The following is a 27,043-nucleotide window of genomic DNA, read 5'->3' on the forward strand; positions in this document are numbered from 1 at the left end:
TTGCAGGTGGAAAAATCACGAACCCCCAGCGGAAAGGCCTCCGAACGCCGTAAGCCATGCGCCGGCCCAGGGACCCCGCGCTCCCGGGGGGTCTGGGAAATAAGGACACCGTCCGCCGGAAGCCATCGCCCTCGCGAACCGAACGGAGCCATCCGGTCACACTTGGCGTGTCGCTGTGTCTGGCTACGTGCCTCCTCCAGCTGATACAGCCATCAACGGCAGTGGTATGTGTGCAAGACACAATTTTATCATCACACATTTTATTCTTCTAGAATATGTTGCCCATAAACCGCATTGGGGTTCGCTACGTTTTGTTCACAGCAACATTGCATATTAGATTAATTTGTTTAATTTTCTTATAAATTTGAAGATGGCCTAAGTAGTTTAATATTATTTGAATGTTTACTTTAATTCTTAAAGCACACAACCAACCGATAATTTGTACACAGTTGCAATGCGAATCCAAGATGAACAAAAAAATCTCAATTTTGATTATGTTCATCGAACTTTTCTTTGCTTTTCATTACTTCATTTCCCAAGTAGATGTTTGTTTATTTAATTGATGTATGTTTTCTTGTTCTAACCGACTTGATGTTGTGATTTGAATAAAAATGACCAAATGTAAATTACTATTTCCCTTCTTGATATTTTAACATAATTTGTTGGACAGTTTCAACAGTATTTTTATCGCAGAATGTTTTTAACTTTTTTGGTACCTCGGTACGTATTTCGTCGAAGGCAGTTACATTCTTACTGAATATTATATTTTTATTATGAAGACTTTTCGTTGCGGTTCATTTTTATGATGAGTTTATTTGTGGCATTTAGGAAAATTTCATTTTACTTTAAATACATTTAAATATGTTTTGCAGAATAGAAACTGCCATTTCGAAACCACACGAACATCGTCCACGTGTTTATACCATGTCTAGTGTTATCACCACAGGGCATTGCTTTTAAACGTTGCGTCCATAGCGCAAGTCGATAAAAAGCGAAAAAATGTGCCTCGGTACTAAGTTCAAATCCTGCGAATGAAAGAGCGTGGTGGTTTGCGATTTGTTGCGGACGTAGCTTCCTGACAAAGCGCGCCAGCGAAACACGATCCTCCGAGGGAGCGAGCAGGTTGCGTCGGTTTTTGTCTCCGCCAGCAAACTTCCAGCAGCGGTTCCCCCGGGCCACAACCGCTCTTCCGTAACTCCTCTCCGCCACCGACAGTCCTTTGAAAACTCTCCCATCCGCCCCGGGAGCGCGATTCGCAGCGCGTCCTTATCAAACTGGGAAACGGCTGGCTGGTTGGCTGGCCAGCGCGAGGAAGAAGCGCCCTGAAGCGATCCCGCAAGACGCACAGTTCCCGGTATTGACGGCAAAAAATGAGGTTAAAGTTGAGTGTTATTTTTAACGCCTTCTTCCTCGTTCCTTCCGTCTAGCTGCGCGCGCTCGCGGCCAATGGTAAGCCCTTACTTTCGTAAGTCGTGATAAGCGACTCTTTGCCCGCCTTCTTCCGTGCCGCAGCTGTGCCTTTGCCACGCACCGAAACGCGCACGGATGTTGCGCGCTCGGCTTCCGTTCTCGTTCCGGAAGCGGGGCCCCGGACGGATGCGCCGTTACAAAGTAGCGAGCGAGCGGGGGGGGCCTTCTTCGCGATCCGGTGCCGCCCGAACGAGCGTCGAGTGTCGTAATTACAAATTTCAAGCCACTCTCGCCAGCCAAACGCCACCGTTGGCATTATCTCATCCGAGCAGTGGAATTATATTACTTCCACTACCCTGCGCTCCCCCGACGAATCGTAAGGGCGTACACAATTCCGAGTGGCCGCCCTATCAGGCCAGGGCCACCGCCGGGAGGCCGGGGAAGAATATAGCCCGGTGACATCAATCTCGTGGAACGCGCTTCGCTTTATGTTGATGCCCTGTTTTTTTTTGTCCTCCTGCGGTCTAATTCCGTCGAGCTGGACATGTTCTTCCGAATCTGATCCGTCGGGGCGCATTAACTTGCCACTTGTTCCTTTCCTTCACTTGTTTCCCGAACCCAAACTGCCATGTAAGCTCCGCCTGGAGCAGTTTGTGCCGGTTTTGCAGTTTTCCTTTTAACCCGGGCAGCCTGACGTCTGCAGGGCCCCAGGGAGGGGGCTATGTCTCGCTTCCCCGAATTGTCTGGTCCGCGAAAACAAACGCAACAGGATCGAGCAGCGCGGTGCGGAGAATAATGCCCGACGCCAACCGACCCGAGCGAAGACGCACTCCAGTTGTTAAATCTGTGCCTATATCTAAACGATGCCAACATGTTTTCCCACCAGCGGAATGTGCTGGCTAAAGTGGCTTGGCGGTTAGCAATTTGATCGGAGCAAATCATAGGAGGCTCTTCGTCGCGGGAGAAACGACAGAAGAAGGTAGGAAGATGTGTCTCGTTCTGAGGTTAGTAAATTAAAAAAAAACCCCGCTGGAAAAAAGGAGGTAAAACAACAGAAACGAATTGAAGGCATTCTGATTCCGCGCGTAAAAACATGTACCTCGAAGTAGCAGCGGCAATCCGTATCAGTTTTAGTGATATTTATAAATTTGTACGCTTTGACGATGTGTCTACTAGCGACTAGGAATTCGACATTCACATATGGAGCCTTTTGAAGGACATTACTTCTATTTACTGTTGCAGGAAGAACATCTCTTATCCCGAGTACGAAAGGTTATCGATGTTCTGGGTTCCTTTTTTTTCGATTTCGGTGTCTACGTCAAGGTTTTTCGCCGAATCGACTGACTGATAAGAGTTTATGCTCCATGTGGAGAGCTAATTGAAGAACGTATTCTTTTCAATGGCTAGGCTGCTAGCCAAACCAAACGTAACGTCGAGATATTTCATCTTGCTGATAGCAGCAGGAATATTTTGAAATTGCGCTTACAATGGACAACAAAAAACTAATGGTTTTTTAGGTTTGATTCAACATTGTAGAAGTAACACATTTTTGTAACATTTCTCACCAACAATGTTACCTTTAAAATTGTTTAAAATGATCGCTTGCGTGCATATCGCAATCTTTGTTACCTTTCACTTCCGCATCGGGCTCGTTAATTGCGCCAGATTGAGCTCAATTGAATTGGTGGCCCAACAAGATAATGAAGCTCGTTCGTCGTTCCACCTCGGAAGGAGGAAGGATCTGTCCGCTTCCTTCTTCTTTATCGTCGGAGATTTCCATCGATTAAACCAACGTCCCCTCCCCCGAATGACTCTATGGCACGCACGAACGAACAGATTGTCCTTTCTTTACCCTCGCATGTTAAACAGAGGACGAAGTCGAATTGTGCTCTGTTGGGTAGCCCGTTGTCTATTGCCTTCTATCACCCCAGACAATCTGTGCCACAATTGGACGCGACAACGATGTACTCGCGTGCACTAATTTCGAGCCACTCTTGTCAGGTCCGCATCATCTTCCGTGCGGTCGGCGTAAGATGACGGTTTATTGTAGGCGTATTCATGTTTTCGTGCTGCTTGTAGGCAATTAATTAACACGAGTAAATTCCATTCCATTGCGGTAGAAATTGCATTAACCGTTGTCCCTTACCCTCCAGGGCTGGACAGAAGATCTGCTCAACTCATTTACAAAGTAGCACAACGAAGGCAAATCACTTTCGCTATGACTTACGCTGACGGGCTCAAAGATGGTAGTGACCGAGGCGTAAGACGACCAACAGGAACAACTTGGTCGCGATGTACGAAGCGCTTCCATCCGGTGAACGTTACCTATCGCCTCGGTTGTTGTTTATTGTTGTTTGCGATGCACATTTGTGCACAGCTCGATCGTTGCTTTATATTACGTGGTCCCGCTTCGATCGAGTTCGAATATTCATTCATGCTTACCGGTGCATGCCTTCTTCCTGTTGTTTATTTTGCAAGCGCATCGATCGCCAATCGCCCCTCACGAACGGGATGCACCGACATCTTCTGCTGCGTTGGTGCACCGCACTTTCCTGGCGAGTGGGTCGCGACATTAAGCAGATCTTGCGTCAGGTCCACTGACATCATCGGCCACATGGGCGACGGTTGGGAAAATATACAACAACTATTTGCCTGCCGGTGGTGGCCGCGTTTCCACCCGTTTCGGAAAATATTTATTCGCACGCTAGGAGTTAGAAAATATTTTCAGTGAGCACCGTCGTTGTTCTGTGCGCCTAGCAATATGTAGTATTGATGTGTTTCAATCCCAGAACATTATGGTGGAGTGTGGTATTCGATTGCAGACACTTGTAAAGTGATCTGGATATGATTGAATATAAAATAATATACTGGTTCACTAAAAAGACATAAATTCAAATCGAATACATTGTCACGATCTTGTACGCATTCCTACTATTTAGCCATACTTCCCATCTCATTTTATTGCGGAACACGAACCGTCGCCCATTAAAATATTCGAATCAATCTAATCTTGTCGGTTTTTCTCGGCTCATTCATATTTCTGGTGCGCTGCGATGGCACATTTCGTTCGGTGTCTGATCATTAAACCATGCAAAGGTTATCGTAGGGTTCAGTGCGAGTTCCTCACATCGAATCACTTCCAACGGGAAATAAGTCCGCCCTAGAACCACCCAAAGAGTACCCAGGTTTCGCTTCCTGACGCAGCGTTGATGTCCCTTTCGCATTGAAATCCTTTCGTCCCATTCAAACCGGCCCTTCGGTTCGAGAATCGTTGCGCGCGCTGACGGATTTACCGAATACCTTATCATTCACTCCGGAACGTGGGCTTGTTTCGCAACCGACACCGCAACCAGTGGTCTTGGAAGCTGATAGCAACGGTCGCCCAGCAGAACTACTTCTACAAACACATGCCGAGCTGGCCAGGCTCCGCTCAATTGATTCGGTGGTTTGCTGGCGGCGATCGCGTTTTTGATGTGCCCCGGGCAAAAACACACCACAACTGGTGCGATGAAGATCCGTCTGCCGGCGATGTTATTTTCGTACCATTACAGCATGCACACATGTGGTTGGCCGATGGTTGTGGCCGCGACGACGGCGCTGGATTGTTTCATTTTTGCAGTGGACGACTGATTAGCGGGTTCGTCATTCTAACCTTTTCCGGTGAACCTTGCGCGGTTGCGGCTGATAAGCGCGTCGGGAGGGTCCAGTGGCCTTCTGGAGAGCCGCCGGTGTCGTACGTTTGAGTCGAGGCGCGCACGAAACTGGGCCGTCGCGATTGAGGTTTCTATGCTGCGGCACTAAGAGATGACGGTTGTTGATTTTTTCCGAAACCGATTGTCTTTGGAACTGAAACAAACAAATGTACTACTTTTAGTACCAGTAAGATTTGGTAATACTTACCAGCCAATAGAATACTCCTCCAGAACCGGTCCATCTAGTTTACCTATCGGTGACGATCGTCTGCGATCTCTACTCAATATCCCACTTCTGGATCGACGACTCCTTCTGTAACAATTGTTTAAATTAAGCTATCAACTAGGAACTAATCTGACGCGTTATGTCATGTGTAATCTGTTGATGAATATTAATTCTAATTCGCTCGTCAACGTTGAAACATAGGATCGACAGCAACCGAACATCAGCGCGTCCCAATGAGTTGACTGGCTTTAGATCAATTTATGTTACCCCCACGCACACGCACACACACAAAGACCCTCCAAAGTCTCTTCGGGCGCTGCGATAAACATCTTTCCAATTACACCCACAAAGTCATTTGCTTATGCCACCACAGCATCGGGCTTCACAGCAACAAATTCTCATGCTTTATGCGTGCTGTGATCGTTGCTGGGGCGCCAACGTCATCGCTGCTCCGACCGATTGTATTGCAATCCGACGGTCGGGCAGGGTGCTCGGTTCAGAAATGTGCCACCGACAGCATAGCAAATCCGCACTCCGATGCAGCGACATTCGGCACGTTTTCGGTTTCGCCCGCCAGTGCTCCAGTTTATTTTCGAACCATGACGCTATGCTGCTTCCTTCCGAAACTTCCGTTGGGCGGGCGGACGGTCGGTCGGGTCGGGCTTGGTTTCGGTCGAGTGCACGGAACATGTGCATATTCCTTCTTCTTCGCTACCATCCCGGGATGCTGTTCCCTTTATGATGATATGCATCTGCCAACCGCTTTGCTTCAACACTCGAACGGCGGAACCGAGCAAACAAATGTGTGCGATGTGGAACACGCGAGCAGGAAAAGATTGCACCCTTATTTACATAGTGAAATGCATTCCGCTTGAGAAGCGCGACGCAGACCTGTACGCGCCGACAAGTTCCGGCGGGCGGCGGGTTTTGATTATTTGCAGCTGCAAAACTTCATGCCCCCAAGAAGAGTCCGGGCGCTCTGTTGCCGACCGCCCGGGGGCCGTTTGACATTGTGTCAACAGGGTCGAGAACTATCGCGGGTGTTTGATGTGTTGGAGTCGAGACAGAGAAAGAGTGTTGAGGCTCTTCCTCCAGCTGATAGTAATTTCGACGACCCACGCCGATAGCCGCCCAGGATGCGATCAGGGGCAGCTTAGTGTAGCAATATGTCATAATGTGACACAATCTTAGTAGCCGAGTGTGGCGCTGCTTGCTTGAATGAATAATCTTCTGAACTTTTATCGTTGATATGTACATTTAAAATGTTTCTCACCAAGCAGAATTGATTCAACTTCCATCCGTTCTTTTGGGAACCTGTATGTTCAATGAATATGAAACCTGACACGCGCTGGGTTCAATGCACATTACTTGCTTTCCTGGTACTTCAGGTTTCATGTCACATTCGACTCTTAAAGTTACGTAAATTGGAGCATACTAAGTCGTTACCCTTTCCCAGCAATCATCCACTCGGCGAGCCACGAGGGATGAACCTATGACCTGCAAATGATGCGCCTCGGCTATTACTAGGGAATAAATTAGCTGCTAGGAACCTAATGTAAACACTTTCGAACGGTTTTACGTCTCCAGCAGCCCGAAGAAAAAGGGAAAACCCACACTCCTCGGAGGGGAAGAGAAGATGGAAAAGATTGGAATCTGATCCGATCGTCCGGGAGTGGATGTTTCCTTAAAGGGAAGCACTAGCCATGCATGCCCGGATGATCAGCTGTTGAAAATAGTATCAGTTTCGGTGGATTTCTACTGACGGAATTTCGAGAGCGTAGGTTGTGATGGGTTTGTGAACAACCGTCTTCCTTAACCGGAGCATGGCAATGTGGCTTCTTGTCCGGTAGGACGCAACGATACATAAAGTAATATAGAACATCTGTGTGCCTCTTAGAATTGGAATCAAATCCCTCCTTTATCCCACTGTAGTTATTTCAAACACATTATTATCGGACCCTCGAGACACTTGTCATAATAATCTCTAATTTTGGTAACAAATTTGTATCATTATATCTTCCACTTCTTCGCTTCGCAGCGAAGGCTCACTCAATCACGCTCCATCCAACATAGTCGTCTAGAAGCACGTGGCGGGTGCGAATGTTGTTAAATAATCTTTCAATGCCCTAAACGCCCGTCACTTCCATCTATCTTATCCGACTCGACAACCAATTGGGTGAGGTTGAATGCTACCGTTGAAGCGCCCGGGAACCGTCTTCGCTCTGACCATAGGCACCTAAATGGACCGATCGGCGGCGTCTCGAAGTGACTAAGTGGCTATCGATATCCCGTATCGGGTGTTGGTTTCGACGCCGCGCCGCGAATCGGCTCATTGGCTTTGAGCTCGCCGGAGTTCACTTCAAACACGCATTCTCCAGATTGCTCTTGAGAGCTCGCCTCGAGACTAGAGTGACGCATAGTTGCCTAGGAGATGCTCCACTTCCTTTTTTTGCCGCAAGCGATATTTATAGTTTCAAACAAAAAAGTTTATGCAGCTTTTGCAACCGATCATCTCGAGGCGTGAGAAGAGACGTCGTCAAACGTTTGTTGATCTTTCGTTGGTACTATTTCAAGATTCTGAGCGTGAAATTTATTGTGCAACGGATTCTCCCAGCTGCACAGCTATAGACGGCGGCTTTGCATCGTGCGTTCCATATGGGAGGAGTGCGTGGCGTGAACTGTGCGGTTCACGGGAGCATCTCCTACCGCAAGGGACTTTCCCGTTGTCGATCCATGGGCAGGACTGTTTGTAGGTAAACAAAATAAAAAGATCCACGCTGATCTTCCGATCACTGATCTCACTGGAGACGACACGGTGTTAGATTGTGTTAACATATGGTTCAGTTCCACGGAGCAAGTTCTTGCTTATTCCAACCGCACGTGACTGCTCCCCGAGTTGCACCACATCAATGGGTACGATAGGTATGCGTATGCAAAGCGTCGTATCTGTATCTGGTTCACTTCGGCAACGATGCCGTCTCGTGCGAAAATCGCACCAAAAATGGAACCGGTGCCGTTTTATGCCTCACATGGCTTCCTTCTTTGACCGTGGTGCCATAAAAAGATCGTTCGTTTCGGTACGAAATGGTGGAACGACAGGCAGAGATTAAGTTCTGTTAATGGATGACGCTGTATGAGAAATCTCCATTTACAGGGACTGCGCTGACCATATGCAAATGCGATGCGTTGGAGAATCAGTAAGATGTTGCTTTAGGCAAAGGCAAGATCATGAGGCAAATTGATTAGCATGTAGAAACAATATAAAAGTGATGACCAAACGCTCTTATGTGTCATCGACGAGGTTCTTGGTGAAAACAAACAAACACAACGTCCCCGACCCTAAAATTTCCACTTGAGCTCGGTGTGTTGTGCCTCTGCCCCCTATAGCATAGCTGATGTGTCTCTCGGGACTACCAATAATGATGATTGCTCCGGTACATCTTTACGTCACCGACGATCGAATAAATCGTTTCGTGAACATGCAGGTAAATGGGTTTTCCCGACGATTTCCAGCAAACGACTCGGCCACACTTTCCATCGACCGATCGACGCCACACGCTTTCCCCCTTGGAGCGAAGAAAAAAAGGGGCTAGCGCACCAAGCGCTGCCAAGACACTGCCTCGTGACACAGAAGGTGCAATAAAATATTGAAAATTTCCATCGCTCCATCCAGTGGCAGTTCAAAAATAGCATCATCGTCGGGCGGACGATTTTCGGTGTTGGTCCCAGCTCGAAGGGAAAAACTGCCGACTCCAGTGCTGCCTTGGGCGTTTGCTTGCCGAGCCGTGGACCGTTTTCATCGTCGGAACGATGTCGGTGGGAGTGTTCCGTTTATTCGGCTGTTTTTGTTTAACCTTTTTCGAGAAGAGCAAATGCAACCAAACCACCGATGATTCACATGTATGAGATACTAGAGGAAGCAGAAGCAAATCGAACACCATTCCGTAAACTGGCTGAAGGTACATCCAGTGAATATCTCGCGCGAATTAAACTCGGAACGGTCCTTCTCATCCTTGTCTTGTTTTTGAGCACCATCTTTTCGGCGGCCGGTTTACGTAATCGATTGGAAAATGATTGATTGCTATTCGCATACAGAACTCATTATCGCCGCGTCAAAGATCAAGGGGGAACATTTCAACGCCCCACATACGAAGCCCGGCGGCTTCCGTTGGTCGTCTAGGAATATAAGTGCTCCATCGTTGGAACATCAAAAGTCACAGGGCCATATGAGGTCTGGAACATGATATTCGTGTAAACAAAGTTTATTCCTGTGCGGTTTTCTGGCGAAGCGCGGCAGAACCCACCCGGCAGATGTTGGCCATTTGATGCGTTTCCGAGAAAAACATCCCAAGATGTGGTGGGCATTCCTAAAAAAAAACTGAAAAGACAAAATATAATACTTTACTTCTACAAAAAAATGAAAGTGAAAAACTTCAGATGCAGAAAATAGGTCAACTAGTTTGAGTCACATTAAGTCTCACGTAGATAGTCTTCTTTCCGGCTGGTCAGCAGCCTACACGTAAAGTAGAAAGTGTTGCTGTCCCGATCCCAATCACTCCCCACACTGGTTCCCAACCGAGTCTAGTACTTTCTGGAACTTACTACCTTCGACATAAGCGACTGATCTACCTACGAAGGTTTCCGAGACCCTGCAGTACTGCATCTTCCCAATCCAGAATGCGACGGTGCAACGCAGTGCATCCCGAGCGGACGCCAGTTGGTTTTCCGCCCTTCCCTTTCGGGCGGTTTTGTTTATGGTGCAGGAATTTATTTTCAGACTCTTTCCTAGTTCTTTCTATTTTTACCGGACCCAGTCGAACTCACATGGCGGGACATTGGATTGTGTTTTCCATTAGGTTTTTTTTTTCTCCCCCCCAACTTGCCTTGTGTGATCGTCTCTTTCTGGCTTCGGTTGGCCCACTCGGAGTTTTCGAACCAAATGCAGACGTGACCAGGGAGGGAGTTTTCTTTTTCTCTCTTGTACAGGCAGGAACTTGGAGACGGACAATTGGATGGAGTCAGCAGTCCGGTTAATCCCAACACATCGGCATGAAATGGTTTGAGTTATGTGCAAACTAATTTCCCCAGTCCCCGAATGCGCGGGAAATCTCTCTCTTCATTTAATGCAACCGGAATCCTTCCATGTCTTCGTTTAAGAACTAATTAAAGTGAGTTTAGTGTGTCTCCGAATTTATTTGACGATCAAAAATGATTTCGCAGAGTTTTCATGGTATCCAATTTAAAATACTGCCCATAAGATACTCTTTAGTGAATGAGGGGTTTCGTTCGGTGCTGAAAAGAAGGCATTCACAAGTAGTAAGATATTATTGGTACGTTCCCCACATGTTGCTTTAAGAAGCTCATGTGTTTAACATGTAGTATCCGGCTCCACCCAGAGTAACACACACGGACACAGTCGGTTATTTGGCACACAGGCTAATTGGTTCAGTTCCATTTGGTCGTCATCTTGTCGTGCCAGAAGAAGACCTTGCACCTAGTTTTACCTTTTACACGCACGCACGCAAACATTGCCACGGCAAAGGTCGCCCAGATGCACCGAACCTCTACTCTACTCTACTCTACTCCGGCCTGCGGAGTTTCTTGCAAAGACCTGCACGATCTCCGTTCCTGTAGGATGCCCGTGACATCTTCGCATGAAACCATATGCAACCGGGCGTAGCATTATGCAAGCGCTCCGGTGCGCCATAAAGCGCCAGCGAAGAGTAGAGCTGGAAACGGGCGTTTCGTCGGCTGGAGACTTTCGAGTAATAAATCAAAACTGCCGTGCGTTTACCTTCGTTGCCCTTTGCGGCACTTTGTCACACACGGGACGGTTGGTCGGTAAACCGCGGGGGGTTCCTTCGAGGTCTAGGCCCTTTGAAGTAGAGCTCCACACGGTGTTTAACATCTTCCCTGGGGTCTATGTCAAGCGCTTGACATCACTGAACGCCCTCGGTTGGTGATGAGATGGGATAATTGCATCCTAGTAGCAAGTGCCGACCGGGTTTGCAAGACGCACATTCGCGCTGCATTGGGGGGTGGTTTCGCGACAAACGCATTCACGGTGGAGTTTGGGTAGAATATTGCAAAATTTATTATCGTGTGCCGGCCGACTCCCACATGAACCGGTCAGTTCGATGCTGACCTAATGCGTGCCTGTCCGACCGCTCGCTAGCGAGAGAGTGTGTGTGTGGAGTTTCTTGGTTTTGGTCTCGACATGGACCTGGATGAGAAAGGTTTTGTTGCCGGACTTTACGATTACAACGCGGTAAGGTGTGCGACGAAATCGAATCCTCAGAGGTTTTCTTATTTCTTACTCCTTGTCAAACTCCCAGACAGTCGCACTGCGGCGGCCTGGAGATCTGTTGCCGGTTGCGTTGGCGTTGGCTGATCTTTTCGATCACCAATCCGATTTGCGTCCTCCGCGCGCTCCGGGCTTGGCGTGGCCCGAAGGAGGCAGACAACAATCCAAACCTCTCTTGCTTGAAAGCGAAATTTTTGGCATAAGCAAGCGTTTGGCCACGGCCCGTTTATGGAGCTGGTCCTATAAAACCGCAGCAATCTAGGAAAGGATGACGCGCCGGACAAATTGGAAGTGCTAAACAGTTTATTAGCAGTGGAACTCTAGTCAACAAAAAGGCGACTGCAAAAAGCGAATGTCGCACCAGATAGCCGTAAATCGAGCGGAATAGAGGTTTATCTCGGGTTTAATGAAACACTCCCCAAACGTAATCACCCTGTAAATCATTGAATTTAATCGTTAACTCGCATGTTCTCCTTTGATATGCCATCGGTAATAGTTGGCAAACTTTGGAGTAATTGAATTGCTGCCATTTGTTTAACTGTACTCTTTCCCTGTTATTGTCCTTACGTGACTTTCAAGCAAAACATGGCGTTATTTAACACCCGATGTTAGCGCAGTTGCTTAGCAAAGGCTAATAATATGTGTTCAAGTTCGGCTTCCTCCCACTGACACGAGATCTCCACGTCGTGCACCACTTTCTCGGCAAACGGTAGCGGCACCAGAAGGCCCAAATGTGGCGTGCGCTACGAAAATAAACCGCGACCATTTGCTGCCGCAATGTTAGTCAATCGGATAAACATCGATCAAATTTGACCCGTTGCGCGGTGCGAAGTGCGGTAACACGGGGACGAAGTAATGAACCATTGCGGGGAGTTGAACACATCCCCAGATCTCAACGCCTGCGGTTGCATAAATCATCTCGTGCAGATGGAACCTACGGGTTTCTCCTAATGCGTCCCAGGACCACCCATGAAGCGGACCAAAGTCTCGGCGGGTCTCTGCTCCATTTCCTTCAACACGTTCCCTGGACTTCCCCCCGCCAATGGGAACGATTGGAGTGATCGCGAGTTACCACTTTAGTGAAGCAGCTCGTTGGCCGCTAGCCAACATTGACCAGAAGAACGTGTTCCGTTGGGTTAAGAACTCCTCCACAACGCCTGAGCCCTCCGGTCAGTTAGAACCAAAGCGATGCACCATCTGGCTACGACCGTTCCACCATCTCAGAATGGCGAGCATTTCGCGAAGAATGTTGATGTAATTTGCCGATGACACCATCCGCGCGGGAAAAGTGTCATTCCGGTATGACATAATTAGCAGATGATATCAACGCACTGCTGGAATGGGTTAGAATGAGGACGTTTTTCGAAGGCGACAAGCGGACTGCCTGCACTCGGCCGCTGCTGACCAGATTGGGCTGTAAACGAGATGTATCAAGTAGGCCACGAGTGCATATTTACACGCTTAATTGTTTAATTTGCGTGTAATTGCAGCCCGGTGCAGATCAAAGCAGGCAGAGAGGTGGAGAAGTACGCCCGCGGTTCCAGTCGGGAATAGTAGAAACGAATGAAGAAAAATCACTTAATTTAAAGTGCAACTACTATTGCACACTATACTGGAACACTGTTGAAGAGCTGCATCAAGGAAAGTCCATCCGAATAAAATATGGTATATCTTAACACCAAACCCCAAAGCTTTCTCCATTCGAAAAAGAAACACCTTCGAAGTCAGCGATCTCGCGAACATCAATAAACATCCAACTTCAAACTTCCAGTTGGGTTCCAGTAAGTAGTGAATGAAGTCACTCAACAGCGAGAAAAAAAGGCTCAAATTCGCATGTGTGTAGGATGGGTGAGATGAAAATCTAGCCACTTGGTTGGGTAATTTATGGCACACCAATAAATTATCGCTACCGTCAGGAAGTGCCTGTTTTCAATCTACTCGAACCGAGTTTTTATTGCCCGACAACTCCACCTACACCCTACGGGGAGGGTGTGTTGGTAAAAATGCGTTTTCCAAAAATTAATTTCACTACAAGTGAGATTTATTCTGTTCCCGAATGATGTGATGGAAACGGTGAGTCTGATCCAGAACAGATGATGCGCTTATTTCCTATTAATCGTCGGTACGATCAATCCCAGCTGGAAGGAGTCATTTGCAAAGCGATTCCGTCTGATCTACGGTTAAACATCGCATTGCAACAATGTCGCTACAGCATGGCAACATTTATCACAAGCAACCCTTTGCGTAACAGAATCTTCTCACATCCGGATCGAGCCCTTGGATTCGCGTGTGTTATGTGTTTTTTTTTGTGTTGTAACAGAAAAGCTGGCCCCAAGATAACCTATTTCCTGAGATGAATGAGTTGTGTGTGTGTGTGTCCTTCAGCGGACACGTGTCCTGATCCTGTGCGTTGTTCTTATTTTGTACGCGCTCTTGATCCACAAATAAGACACACTACTCGCCTCGAGCTGGTGGCGTTATCAATGTGTTACAAATTCACCCCAATGAGCAATCGGTGTGCGGTGTTAGAGAACATGAACAGCAAAGTGTAGTGTGTTATTTTTTCTCGTAAGTTTATTTAATTGCTGATAGCATGAGAAACATATCGCGCCCTTGTGCGCTAATCATAAGCGCAAAACCCATGTAATTCTATGCGGTCCGCCGGAAGTAACTTCTTCTGCTCTCCCACATGAGGCGTCGAGGCCAGGAAGTGTCGATACGCACGCAAGATATTAGCCGAGGGATATGGTTGGAAGTATTTTTTTATTTAATTTCATACCAAGAGTCTCACTTCGGAAGCCGATTTTATCCCACTCGGAGCGCGATAGTAAACCAACTCCTCAATGGACCACGACGTTGCGGTGGTGGAGTCAGAATGAAAAATAAAAAATAAACTTCACTACCAAGTTGGGAAACTATCATTGTATCGTCAACCGGCAGAAGGGACTTGTGCTCGCTCCAAGCAATCCCTAATCTGGATATCGTCATCGTCGCGGTTGTCGGGTGGGAAACTGGTTGTTGAACTGACTTTCGCACAGCAGCAACAAAAATAATAAGACATGGTAAGCAAAAGAAACAGAAATAGCTCCCCCAAAAGGAAGCGTACAAGTCGGTTTGACGGTCGGGGATTAGCTGGATGGACCACAACAGGCACACTCATTCATAAGTTTTGCTTGCGGTAAAACCATGAATGATAAAGCGGAGGAAGAAACTTCATTCATCGGATCCGCCTGCGAAATGTTTTTTTCTTAAGAAAATCTTTATGCTGGCGGGATAAATAATTAGTGTCTTGCTCTGATGCGCGCGTGGTTTTCGGTGGGGTGGTTAATTAATTAAATAACCTATATTTTATTTTTATAACATCAAAAAAGAGGACATATGAGCCTTAATATTTTTTTCTATTATTACTAGTTGTTGTACACATACTCGCATTCTACTCAGTTATCGGAAGATTGTTTTCCAATTTATTATGAACTTAATGATGCAATGACAATCCTCCACCTTTTCACAGAATCAATTCTTCCCATCGAGGGAAGTGCATTGGGGCATTGAAATCAAATGCTTTGTGAAATGAAAACCCATCCTCACATACACACGGGCGACAGGCGATCGACCTGCTCGGGAACGGTTTTTCGCGCCTTTCCCGCACAAACTCCCGGACCGAGTTCACTATCAGCAGAAACGAAAAGTTAATGAACTTGCGCCGTTGCAACCGGAAACCTGCGAACGTAAGGGCATTCTTGGCCGGGCCTACGATACGATGCCAAAAAGAACGGCACAAACATGGTAGATACATATTTTGACAGGGGGGAAAAATTGAGGAACCATCGATTATCAACAACATTTTTCAATACAATTAAACATATGACGCGCTATTTTGATATTAGTTTTTGGCAATTTTCTAACAAGCATTTTAGGCAAATAAATTGTGTGAACCTGTTTTCACGTGCGACCTTCCGACGGAAGGTTGTCACGCACTTGACTTTGACTCACCGTTGAAATGTCACCAAACGAACCGAGGTGGAAAATTCACGGAATCCCACGCATTTCCTCTGCGTGCCGAACAAAAAAAACAACATCACGATCATCTCATCTTCGCTGTGTATGTGTTTGTGTCCGTGTGGCTGGAGAGCATGTGTTTTCCGCATCACGCGAACATGTGCGGTGGAAACTCTAATAAAAGGAATCGGTGCCGATCGGAATCGCGGATCGCCGGATCTTTGGCGCCGAAAGTGAAAGAGAGAGAGACAAATAAAAGGAATGAGCAAAAAACAATCACCCGCATGTGGAGTTGGAAAAAAAACCTGCCAGAAAGACATATCCAAACCGAAAGGGTAAAAAGAACCGACCCAGTCGGGGTTGTGTCTTGCAGAGTAGAAGTAAAAAATATTTAGAGCTGATGATGCAAGATTTACGTGATGATCCGGAACGGGGCCGTTTCCGCGATCCGCGATGTTTGCTTTGTACTTGCGCGTGTTTATGTGACCGAACGATATAAATGAACTGCATTCGGCTCGGCGGCAATCCTTTGCCCTGCTCGCCTTGCAACGTGCGCGTGTCGCAAAAAAAAAAAAACCCCGAACCCATACAATATGCATAAGCGATCATCTTTACCAGTTGCAGTTTACGATGTCCATTACACCAAGTGCAATTGCAGCCGTGCATCGTGCTTTTCTGCACTCACTCACTGCCATGAAAGCAGCATATTCCGCACACTAATTATCAATTTAGAGAATATTTGTTTTTATTATTGCCACGGCACACACTCTGCATCCCATCATCATCATCAACATCAGCCTCGTGAGTGCACGAGATCCCGTGGCGATCTGCATTTCGGTTTTTATTATTTCCACACACATACACCCCCCCCCCCCCCCCCCCCCCCCGCCAATCGTTGGTGGAAGATGCATTGTATATGCGCCTGTACATTTGTGCAATGATATTGCATCTGTCAGCACTGGAATGTGGTGCAAATGATGCTTTGCCGAGGATAAGATCAACGGCGATCGTTTGCGGGATGTGCATGGTTCGAACGAGACTTGGTTTGCGTTGAACCGATAACATAAAAGAAAAAATAAACATAATATTCCATAAATTAATTAACGAAAACGCATCGTGGCGATAAATATTATTAGACTTTGTTTTAATCTGGATTACCAATTACGAAATGATCGTTTCATAAAACTTTTCCTGTGTGAGAAACTCTCTGTCACAAACAACAAAACTTTCACCTGTAAAACAAATTATCGCACCCCATCAAACAAAATTATGATCACAAACAATCCGGTCCGAGTTTTCTTCCTGTTGACGGAAATCGAACTTCCATGGTCACTTGTTTGTTTACGCCTGCAGCTTCGATTATCTTCAAAGACCCAAATAACCCGTCGGTCGAATGGGAGAAAAAAAACCTACATTTTTTGGGAAAAAAAAGCTACCAACCCAACGCCGTAACATTCGTGTCTCACGCAATCGATCGTTTTTCCCGATGGCCAACGCGTTAAAACCCGATCTCGAAACCGTTGCTCTGTACGTCGTGTAGTATTTCTTGGATAAACAAATTTGCCATCCTTCGTCTGCTCCGCGATGCACCGTCCCGGGTTTTGGTGTTTTCCTTCGCCACGCAACACTGCAACCCACGGAGAATGGTTTCCTTCCCGGCGGAGTTTTCCTTGCCTGTAGGACGAGAAACCGTCCGGAAATGGGATTTATCTATCTGCCGTCTTTTAAGCGATGGAACGTAAGGTGAGGTAAACGAGCCGAGAACGAAGCTGGACGGTATTGCAACAGCGCCGTTGGACCGATTTCGAGAGTTGAAGGCGATTTTTGACTGACAGTCGACCAAGACGTCCCTAGCGAGTGTTGGAAAATCGCTCATCGCTTGCTTCCTGGCCGAAACTTTCCCGACCAGCACAAGGCGGTTCGCTCAAAGCCAGCTGTAGAACCGCGACCCGGATCGTCCGGTAAAACGACACCCCCAAAAACCCGACACCCGGTGACATCACAACTGTCACAAGGCGGCATGGAACACATGTTTCACACTCGCAACGGAAGCAGCCCGTCCGACGGCGGGTTAATAGCTATTAAGACATCTCGATGTCTTTCTAATAGGTGGTTGGAGCGGGCCCCGGGCAAGTGTTAAGCCGCTTCCACGAATCGATGGCAATTATGGCCGACGCTCATCTCGGGCGATGATTTACGCTCCCTCCCAGACCGGGTTGGATCGGGTGCATATGTTTTAGATACTTTTTACACTGGCTGACCACCCAACATTTGGCTACCGTTTGACACCAACGGGTCGTGACATCGATGTTGTTAAACATGGTGGCAAACACGGTGATCTTCGCTACAAATTAACCATCTGGAGAGAGGCCAAATGTTTGTTTTCGTGCTCGAACGCAGTGTGTCTTTTTCTCACGCTGATAAAAACAAAAGGAATAAATTTCCATAAAAAAAAAACCGTGACCTCACTTTGCCATGCTTTAACGACTCGATCTGCGTGGAACGTTTTTCCACACGAGCTGGAGTTTTTAAAAATAATAATAAACCTTCCGATAAGATAATCCACGATCGGAAGGCACAAAGAATATATTCCAATGACTTCGCTCCATCGATAGCTGTCTTTCGCTCAATGGTAGATAAATGAATCTGTCTTTAAAAGTGAGAGGGTAAAAAAGGAGAACCAATTAAAAGATATTTAAAAACGAAAGAGAAAGATAAGACCAATTTTTTTGCGAAAATGATATCAATTCCTTTTGTTTATACAATTTAAATAAACACGTTTGACATGTTAATCAAAGGAAAAGTTAAGTAGTTTCAAAAATCGAAAAACATTGCACATGAAAATATCAGATGCAAGCTAAAACATATTCGCGAACATATTTCGAAATGGTCCAATTCAAAATGCATTTGATGGGCAATGTTTTACTTGTACCAAAAGAAAGAAACCCAGCATCCTTTTACGAGCATCTCTGACATCATCGGCAACTCGGCTTCATCCTCCGTTCGCGTTATCCATTAGAAGGTTAATGATCATCAGCGCGGGCCGCCCCAAAAGCGGCCATTAAGCGGAAAGTATTTCGCCAAAAACCCCGAACCCTTCCGGCGAGAGAATGTACCTTTTCCGTATCGTTACGACGGACGGCTAAGAAAAGGTGTTGCAATAATATATTTAGGCACTCCGGCATGAACATGTGATCGATCGCGAGAAAACGAGAAAATGGTAAAATCTTGAACACCAAGGGCCATCCTTTGCCTTTCCCTTTAAATTGATTATGTTTTGTTTTATTTACCTCGCTGATTGAAAACAGTGTCGAGAGAGAGAGGAAGCTGAAAGAGGCGGTCACAAATTGAAACAAACACAGGCACACAACACTGCTCAGAAAGCCCAGCATGTCCACCTCCCACCTCCCAAAGGAAGCCTCCGCCGACGAGTTTCGGAAGGCGAAATGCATCGGTCGGTGCGCAAATTTCGCTGATGCATTCGCTAACTGGTTTTTCGAAAGAGTTTCCAGTACCGCCCCCAACCCGCTTGTGCCTCACTGCCGCCCATCCAGAAGAAGGCCATAAATTCTTGCGCCCGTACAACTTACACCCGTCTGACCTGGTGATTCCTTTAGGCCACCCTCCCAGAGAATCCCTTTCTCGTGGAACCTGTTTCCAGTTAGGCCCTCGAGAGACGTGCAAGGGGTTTCTGGTCTCGACACGCGGGGTGGTACATAAAATCAACATTAAGGACGACCCCCTTCGTAGGGGGGTGTGTGCCCTGGAGGAGACAGGAGCAAAAGCGTGATTCCGCGAGAAAAAGGTGCTCCTCCTCCCGATCTGCAACCTCAGAGGGCCCACCTTCGAGACACTTCCCTCTCTTCGTGGTTTAAACTCACCGAAACAAAACAAAACTCCGTACAATGCTGCAGCTCTTCCGGCGTAACATTAGTAGATTATGCTCCGGGTTGTTGTTTGAGGAATCGTGTGCTTATGAGGTGCGCCGACCAAACAAATTCCACGTCACGAAGTCGACAGGCGCCCTCGAGCTCTTACCGAGTTTGATCCCGATTGATCTCGCGCTTCCATGCTCCACTGTCAATGTCAAACGTACCGCCGTTCGGGGTCTGGCTATAATTATGTAAATCTAGCCCCTCACCAACGGATTGGCGAAAGCATACCGATCATCCCGCCCCTTTCGATGTACTTTCACACCGCCATTAAATGTACATCTCGGGATGTGTCCTGCATTCCTGCCAAATCTCCGGAATGTTGGATAGCTACATACCACGCAGTTAAGACTCGTACTGATCAATTGATAATGTATAAAATGATCGTGTTGAAAGAGTGTTGGTATAAATACCCCAACTCCCTTGCATCACACAATTCGTGCGCCTCAAATAAAGGTCACATAATTAGGTTTTACGGCAGCGACCAACCATTCTGACATATATAGACGAGTTCCCCGGGACGTTAGCATACTGCCGTAGGTTGGAGCATTCCCAACCCAAACTACGTATCATCGGGCGTACATGTGTAAATAATTGCAGATGCTGCCCGGAATTCAAACGAATGTTGTTTTTAACAACACTCCTCGCCGACATTAATTGCGCACCGCCGGAAAGGCACTTTTATGACCACGCATATCCGCTTACCCAACGGCATGATGGAAAACTCATCCCGAAGCGTTGGTATTTCGTTTGGAGTTCGGAAAATCGGAATCGGTTTCCACCGTCTGCTTCGGTGAGTCTTCACTCGCCCCCGGCATCGAGTCTGGAGTCCGGTAGAACCGATCCGTTTGTTTTTTTTTCTTCTTCTATTTTTACAACCCTCAACCGACAACCGATTGCACCACCGTGTTGGTGTGTATGTGGTGTGGGATGTGGAAAAACTATTTCACTACTGAATTTAGGTCATTCGAATCATTCAAGGGACTAGATCCAATTCTGATCGCCAGACATATGCATGCTTTGCTTAGTTCTCTCCGTGATTTTATTTGTTCCCTTTCCCCATTCTGTTTCGCTTCAGGTTTGCAATCAAACAGTATGCGACTGTGCAGGATTAAAGGGCTCACAAGGACAGATTGGACCGCACGGAGTGCCTGGACAGAGCGGTGATCCGGGAGACGTTGGCTTCGACGGTCCGCCGGGTACTCGCGGTGAATACGGAAACCGAGGAGAGGCCGGCACCATGGGCCCCAAAGGGTATCGGGTAGGTGAAGTGCAACTGGAATGCAGCCCGCAACGCACCTGCACTGAGCGTTATTTACTTTTCTTCCCCAGGGTGACACTGGCGAGCGAGGACCACTGGGAGCGTCCGGGTATCCCGGACTTTTCGGCGAACCCGGTTACCGTGGGCCGCACGGAATCGATGGTTGTAACGGCACGGACGGGGCGATGGGAACGCCCGGCTACCCTGGACCTCCGGGCGAGCGAGGACCACAGGGTCCGGCGGGATTGCAGGGTCCACGGGGTGACTCCGGCGAGGGCGGTATCAACTCGAAGGGGACGAAGGGTGATCGCGGTGTACCGGGAACGCCTGGACTGAATGGAATAACCGGCTGGAAGGGTGAACGAGGTGCCCGCGGTTACGATGGAACGACTGGTGAGGCAGGCGAGGACGGGTGGCCAGGGCAGCGCGGTGACAAGGGTGAGGCAAGCGAAAGCTTCTGCCCCGGAGAACCGGGTGAGCCGGGCGAACCGTACTACTATCTCATTGGCAAAAACACCACCGTCAACCGGGGCATGAAGGGTCCGAAGGGAGACCGCGGCTTCGACGGTGCGCACGGCCATACGGGCATGAAGGGCGAGGAAGGAATGCAGGGCGAACGGGGCCAGAAGGGTTTCAAGGGCGAGGAAGGCAACATCGGCGATCGTGGTAAGCTGGGTAAGGTTGGCCCACCTGGAATGCAGGGCGAGAAGGGCGAGAAAGGTGCCCCGGGATACGCAGGCCGTGATGGGCAACCGGGAGACAAGGGTCTCACCGGAGACGAAGGCCAACCAGGATACCCCGGAATTCAGGGACCACCGGGAGCGAAGGGAGAATACCGACCGGAGCTGGCACCGATCGTGATTGGCCCGCAGGGACCCCAGGGTGATATGGGACCGCCGGGACGGCCCGGCATCAGTGGAATCCCCGGCAATAAAGGTCTTCGTGGTCCGATGGGACCCCCCGGTCCACCGGGCGATCCCGGTGTAAACGGTCGACAAGGACCGAAGGGTACTACGACCTCGGGCCAGCGTGGAGACGACGGTGAAGGAGGACCACCGGGATCGATGGGTCTCCGAGGAACACCGGGAATGCCGGGAGTGAAAGGTCAGGCTGGATATCCTGGCCGCAGTCTGCTCGGAGCGAAGGGTGAGCCTGGCACCAACGGACTTAACGGAGAGTTCGGTGACAAGGGCGACCAAGGTGACGACGGTGAGCCGGGCGACAAAGGGCTGCCGGGAGTTGGCGTTAACGTCACAGGGCCGCCCGGTCCGGAAGGATTGCCAGGACGAGCTGGACCTCCGGGCGATTGGGGCTTCAATGGCTTCAATGGCGCCAAGGGAGACAAGGGCTACCGAGGAGAGGATTGTGGAACCTGCCCGCCCGGACCGAAGGGTGTGAAGGGAGAAGATGGTGACATCGGACGCCCCGGACTGGACGGATACGATGGCAACCGGGGTCTTCCAGGACCACGGGGCTACAAGGGAGTTCCGGGCAAGCAGGGCGAAAAGGGAATCCTGGGCCGACAAGGTAGGGACCAATCATGCTTAGTTTATTCAAATTAAGACAAACCCATTTACCATATTCTCCTTCGATTCGATTGGATCAGGTCCGGTTGGTGAGATGGGCGAAGCAGGAGTTCCTGGTCAACGAGGTCGAGACGGTGTGGTACGACGTGCGATTGGGGCCGCCATTGTTCCCGAACGGGGTGAACCAGGTGACAGAGGACCACGCGGAGAGCAAGGACCTACAGGCGATTTTGGTGACGTAGGTCCGATCGGATATGACGGACGTCACGGCGACATCGGCGAGTACGGTGACGACGGCGTACCTGGACGACCTGGCGTCGATGGGCTGCCGGGAATAGACGGTCGCCCTGGAGTACCCGGTCGTGATGCATTCGTGAACGAGTACAACATCTGGTCGATTCGGGGCACACCCGGACAATTGGGAGACAAGTACGTTGGAGGTGGCTCATTTCATCAAGGAATTGCTGTTAACAAGTTTTGTTTTATTTTTACATTATTCCAGAGGAGCAAAGGGTGAGCGAGGAGACCAGGGAGATCGTGGTTCGCCTGGTGCTACATCGGAGATGCACGTGGACCTGTTTGGTGATAAAGGAGGCGTCGGCGAACCGGGCGATCAGGGCCCGATAGGCGAGAAAGGTTTTAAGGGCGACGAAGGACCGTATGGAATGCGAGGTCTGGATGGTCCAGCGGGTCTGACCGGTGTGAGCATACAGGGACCGCAGGGTCACAAAGGCTACTATGGTGTGATCGGTGACCATGGACCTGCTGGCGATCCGGGTTTCGAAGGAATGCCAGGACCCGACGGTATGCCCGGACTGCCGGGACTCCGAGGTCAACGTGGTGATCCCGGCCGCCCCATTCTGATGGGCGAGAAAGGAGTGGAAGGTGACGGTGGTTTCTACGGCGAGATCGGTGACAAAGGCTTCAAAGGTCCAGAAGGTATCCGCGGACAGAACGGACCATCGGGTGTCAAGGGTGAGCGAGGCGATGTGGGCCCGCTGGGACGATCGGGTCTGCGTGGCAATAAGGGTCAACCGGGAGACATTATCTATGGCGCACGCGGTGCTCCGGGACTGCCAGGACGCGACGGCCTAGAGGCACCATACGGCGATAAGGGTGAACGAGGCGACTTCGGCATCGAGGGACCGCAAGGCCCGAAAGGTGAAACGGGCGATATCGGACGTGATGGAGTGCCGGGACTCTCCGGAGATCCTGGAGTGCCCGGTGAGCGCGGATTCACTGGACGCATGGGCGATATGGGCGAGGAAGGCTACCAGGGCGAACGTGGCATGGTCGGTGATCCAGGACATCCGGGATTGACTGGTGCACGTGGTTTGGCTGGATTCCGCGGTCCGAAGGGTCCCTTTGGTGATCAAGGCGACATGGGTTTCCCGGGACGAGACGGTGCACCGGGACGAAAGGGAGAGCGTGGTGACTTCGGCGATGTGGGACCACGAGGAAGGAAGGGTGGTGCATCGTTCAGCGGCATGAAGGGTGAACCGGGACTTCCTGGCATTACCGGGCCAAACGGATACGATGCGCGTCCAGGACCAATGGGACGGAAGGGAGAGGAAGGCGATGCTGGACAGGTCATCGATGGAATCACGGGCGTAAAAGGACAAAAGGGAGCTCCAGGCTACCCGGGAATGCCAGGCCGGCCCGGTGCGAAGGGCGAGCGAGGTGATGTGGGAGTTCTTGGACCGAAGGGCATCACCGGTGATAGGGGCCGTGACGGTCCCTCAGGCATTGCTGGCCGACCGGGCCGTCCTGGACTACGGGGACCTTTGGGCCAGCGTGGCGAGCAGGGTTCACGTGGCTTGTCCGGAGATCCTGGACTCGACGGACCGCCAGGATTCTTTGGTGAAAAGGGCTATCGTGGCGACAATGGTCTGGCTGGCTTACCGGGTGCCCCAGGACCTCGAGGAGACCCTGGACTACCGGGAATACCAGGCGAAATGCTGATGCGAGCGGCTCAGAAGGGTGACCAAGGTGATTTCGCTCTCGAGGGTCCGGAAGGTGACGAAGGGCCGATGGGTCTGAAAGGACTCCGAGGAAACCCGGGACGCAAGGGAGACCAGGGACTTCCTGGATACGTCGGAATGGCTGGCATCGAAGGACGCGATGGCCCGAAGGGTCAGCGGGGTGATCGAGGAATGAAAGGACTTCCCGGAGAGCTCGAGTACCGCCCAGAGCCCGGTGATCAAGGTGATGCTGGATACGATGGCTTCACAGGGCGCCCCGGCCTCCCCGGAAACAAGGGTGCCCCTGGAGATTATGGTGACAATGGACCGATGGGTCTTGCCGGACAGCCTGGTATGGTTTATGGTGCACTGAAGGGTATCAGAGGATCGGTCGGTCTTGAAGGCCCACCGGGAATGGAAGGTCTGCCAGGCATGCCAGGTCCCGAAGGCTTGATGGGCGCACCTGGCCCGAGAGGACTGCCGGGAAGCATTGGTCCAATGTTGCCCGGATTCCGCGGTGATCCGGGAGATAATGGTCTGCCGGGATTGGACGGACTTCCGGGCCCTGAAGGTTTCCCGGGCGATCGTGGAAGCCCTGGATTGGGTGGTTTCCGTGGAATGTCTGGTCCCAAGGGAGAGCAAGGTGACGTGGGAACGGAAGGCTACCCTGGCTTAGTTGGCTTCAAGGGTACAAAGGGCGAGGTCGGTGATCTTCCACCACTGGACAACTGGCGACCGACGCAACCTGGTGATCGCGGCACCCCTGGACTGAAAGGAGTACTGGGCGACGAGGGAGATCCTGGACCACCGGGATACCCTGGCACGCGCGGACCCAAAGGTATGCCGGGAATGCCGGGCGAACAGGGTTCCGTCGGTATGGAAGGTATGAAGGGTGAGCGCGGCATCGTCGGTGCGCCGGGTAGAGACGGTCTGGAAGGACTCGCCGGTGTACCAGGAATGCCAGGCGATCCGGCACGGCCACCACCACCACAGCGGAATCTCGGGTACCTTTTCGCTAAGCACTCGCAAAAGGTCGACATTCCCGAGTGTCCGATCAACACGTACAAGCTGTGGGACGGCTACTCGCTGGTGAACGTCATCGCCAACAGTCGCTCCGTCGGACAGGATCTGGGTTCGGCCGGTTCGTGCCTACGGCGTTTCAGCACGATGCCGTTCCTGTTCTGTGATATCAATAACGTTTGCAACTACGCCTCGAACAATGACGACACAATCTGGCTGGCCACGCCGGAGCCCATGCCAATGTCGATGGCCCCAATACCAGCGGATCAGGTTGAGCGGTACATTTCCCGGTGCAGCGTCTGCGAGTCAAGCACGCGCGTCATGGCTCTCCACAGCCAATCGATGAGCATTCCAGATTGTCCCAACGGCTGGGAAGAACTCTGGCTTGGTTACAGTTACGCAATGGTAAGCACACGGAACCGTCTGCAACCTTTCAGGAATGACCGATCCATATTCCACTTACACTTTCGATAGCATACATCTGATAACTCCGGAGGCTTCGGTCAGGACTTTGTATCGCCTGGTTCGTGTATGGAAGAGTTCCGGTCACAACCCGTCATCGAATGCCACGGACATGGAACGTGCAACTTCTACGATGGAATATCTTCCTTCTGGCTGACCATCATAGATGATGCAATGCAGTTCAATAGGCCTCAACAGCAAACGCTCAAAGCGCACCAGACTAGCAAAGTGAGCCGGTAAGTAGGCATAGGGAAAATCATTTTCAATCAATCAGAACTACATCAATCAAATCATCTTGTTTTCTTCCCCAAAGGTGTATCGTATGCCGTCGAAAGGCTGGTATTATGACCTCGCTGAACGGAAACCACATAAGTGCGTCCGCACTGCGTGTACCTCCGATAGAAACGGTTTCACGGCCACTCTACCCACCACCGGCGCAACCGGTTCCCAGGAGACGGGTCACGGCCGGTCGTAACCGCAATCGTAACCGCAACCAGGGCTAGGAGGAGAAGGAGTGTTAAGGAGCGTTATCGATAGGAAAGTGCTCGCATCCTTCCCCGGAGGATATGAGGACGCTTATATTTAAATGTGCCATCACCGTGCGCTGGAGGTGCAGTTTTCCCTCGTTAAAATAGGAGCGAGGCTAGAGATTTTGATTCCTTCTTACGTCGATAAGTCGTTCGGTAGATACGATCCAAAGTAATCGCTAATCGCTGTGTTCTAATAACAAAACTGCCATAACGATCCTATCTGTATAAAAACGCTGCACACACAGAAGCACCCGGAAATCCCTTAAACAGTAAACTTACCTTGTGGTGATAGACATGAGATAGCTTCTATTTCCCCAAAAATGCAGACATCCTTCCTCTGTCCCAGTCGTGTTGATCATCCGTGTAACATTCTTGTAGGTTTCTAATCATACGTGTCACACAGCAGGAATACTTTCGTTCCCACATTTAACTGTAACAGCTTTATAAAAGGGAGAAACAAACGAGAAAGCAGTCAAAACCAATGAAACGAATATGTAAGCGAATTATTCGATTAATAAAAATACCAAACCGTACCAGCCTTTTGGTGTGCTTTTGTTTTGATCCGGAAATGCGTTGTTGCTGCATACATGTAATTACGACCATCGCACACGAACACTGAACAAAGATTCCGTGGATATCTGATATACTTTGAAAATAAGAAGGGATTTCTACTAGCATAACTAGTTTAACTAAGTATAGTTTTGTACGCAAACATTTCTT

The 27,043-nt window shown here is 49.5% G+C and overlaps 1 protein-coding gene across 1 annotated transcript; it reads left to right on the forward strand.

Moving 5' to 3' along the window:
• The first annotated feature begins 56 nt into the window (after positions 1-56).
• Positions 57-26,856, forward strand: LOC131263322 (collagen alpha-1(IV) chain). Its single transcript, XM_058265503.1, has 7 exons — positions 57-224; positions 20,642-20,824; positions 20,896-22,351; positions 22,431-22,779; positions 22,853-25,736; positions 25,806-26,029; positions 26,107-26,856. The coding sequence occupies exons 1-7, from the start codon at positions 57-59 to the stop codon at positions 26,294-26,296; spliced, it is 5,454 nt and encodes a 1,817-aa protein (XP_058121486.1). The 3' UTR covers positions 26,297-26,856.
• The last annotated feature ends 187 nt before the right edge of the window (positions 26,857-27,043 follow it).

The sequence above is a fragment of the Anopheles coustani genome, chromosome 2 (genome assembly GCF_943734705.1).
Source record: "Anopheles coustani chromosome 2, idAnoCousDA_361_x.2, whole genome shotgun sequence".
NCBI lineage: Eukaryota > Metazoa > Arthropoda > Insecta > Diptera > Culicidae > Anopheles > Anopheles coustani.

Coding starts and splice junctions, on each gene's coding strand:
- LOC131263322 (XM_058265503.1), top strand. CDS start 57: ATGCGCCGGCCCAGGGACCCCGCGCTCCCGGGGGGTCTGGGAAATAAG. Junction 25,737..25,805: donor TTGGTTACAGTTACGCAATG/GTAAGCACACGG, acceptor CACTTTCGATAG/CATACATCTGATAACTCCGG. Junction 26,030..26,106: donor CAGACTAGCAAAGTGAGCCG/GTAAGTAGGCAT, acceptor TCTTCCCCAAAG/GTGTATCGTATGCCGTCGAA.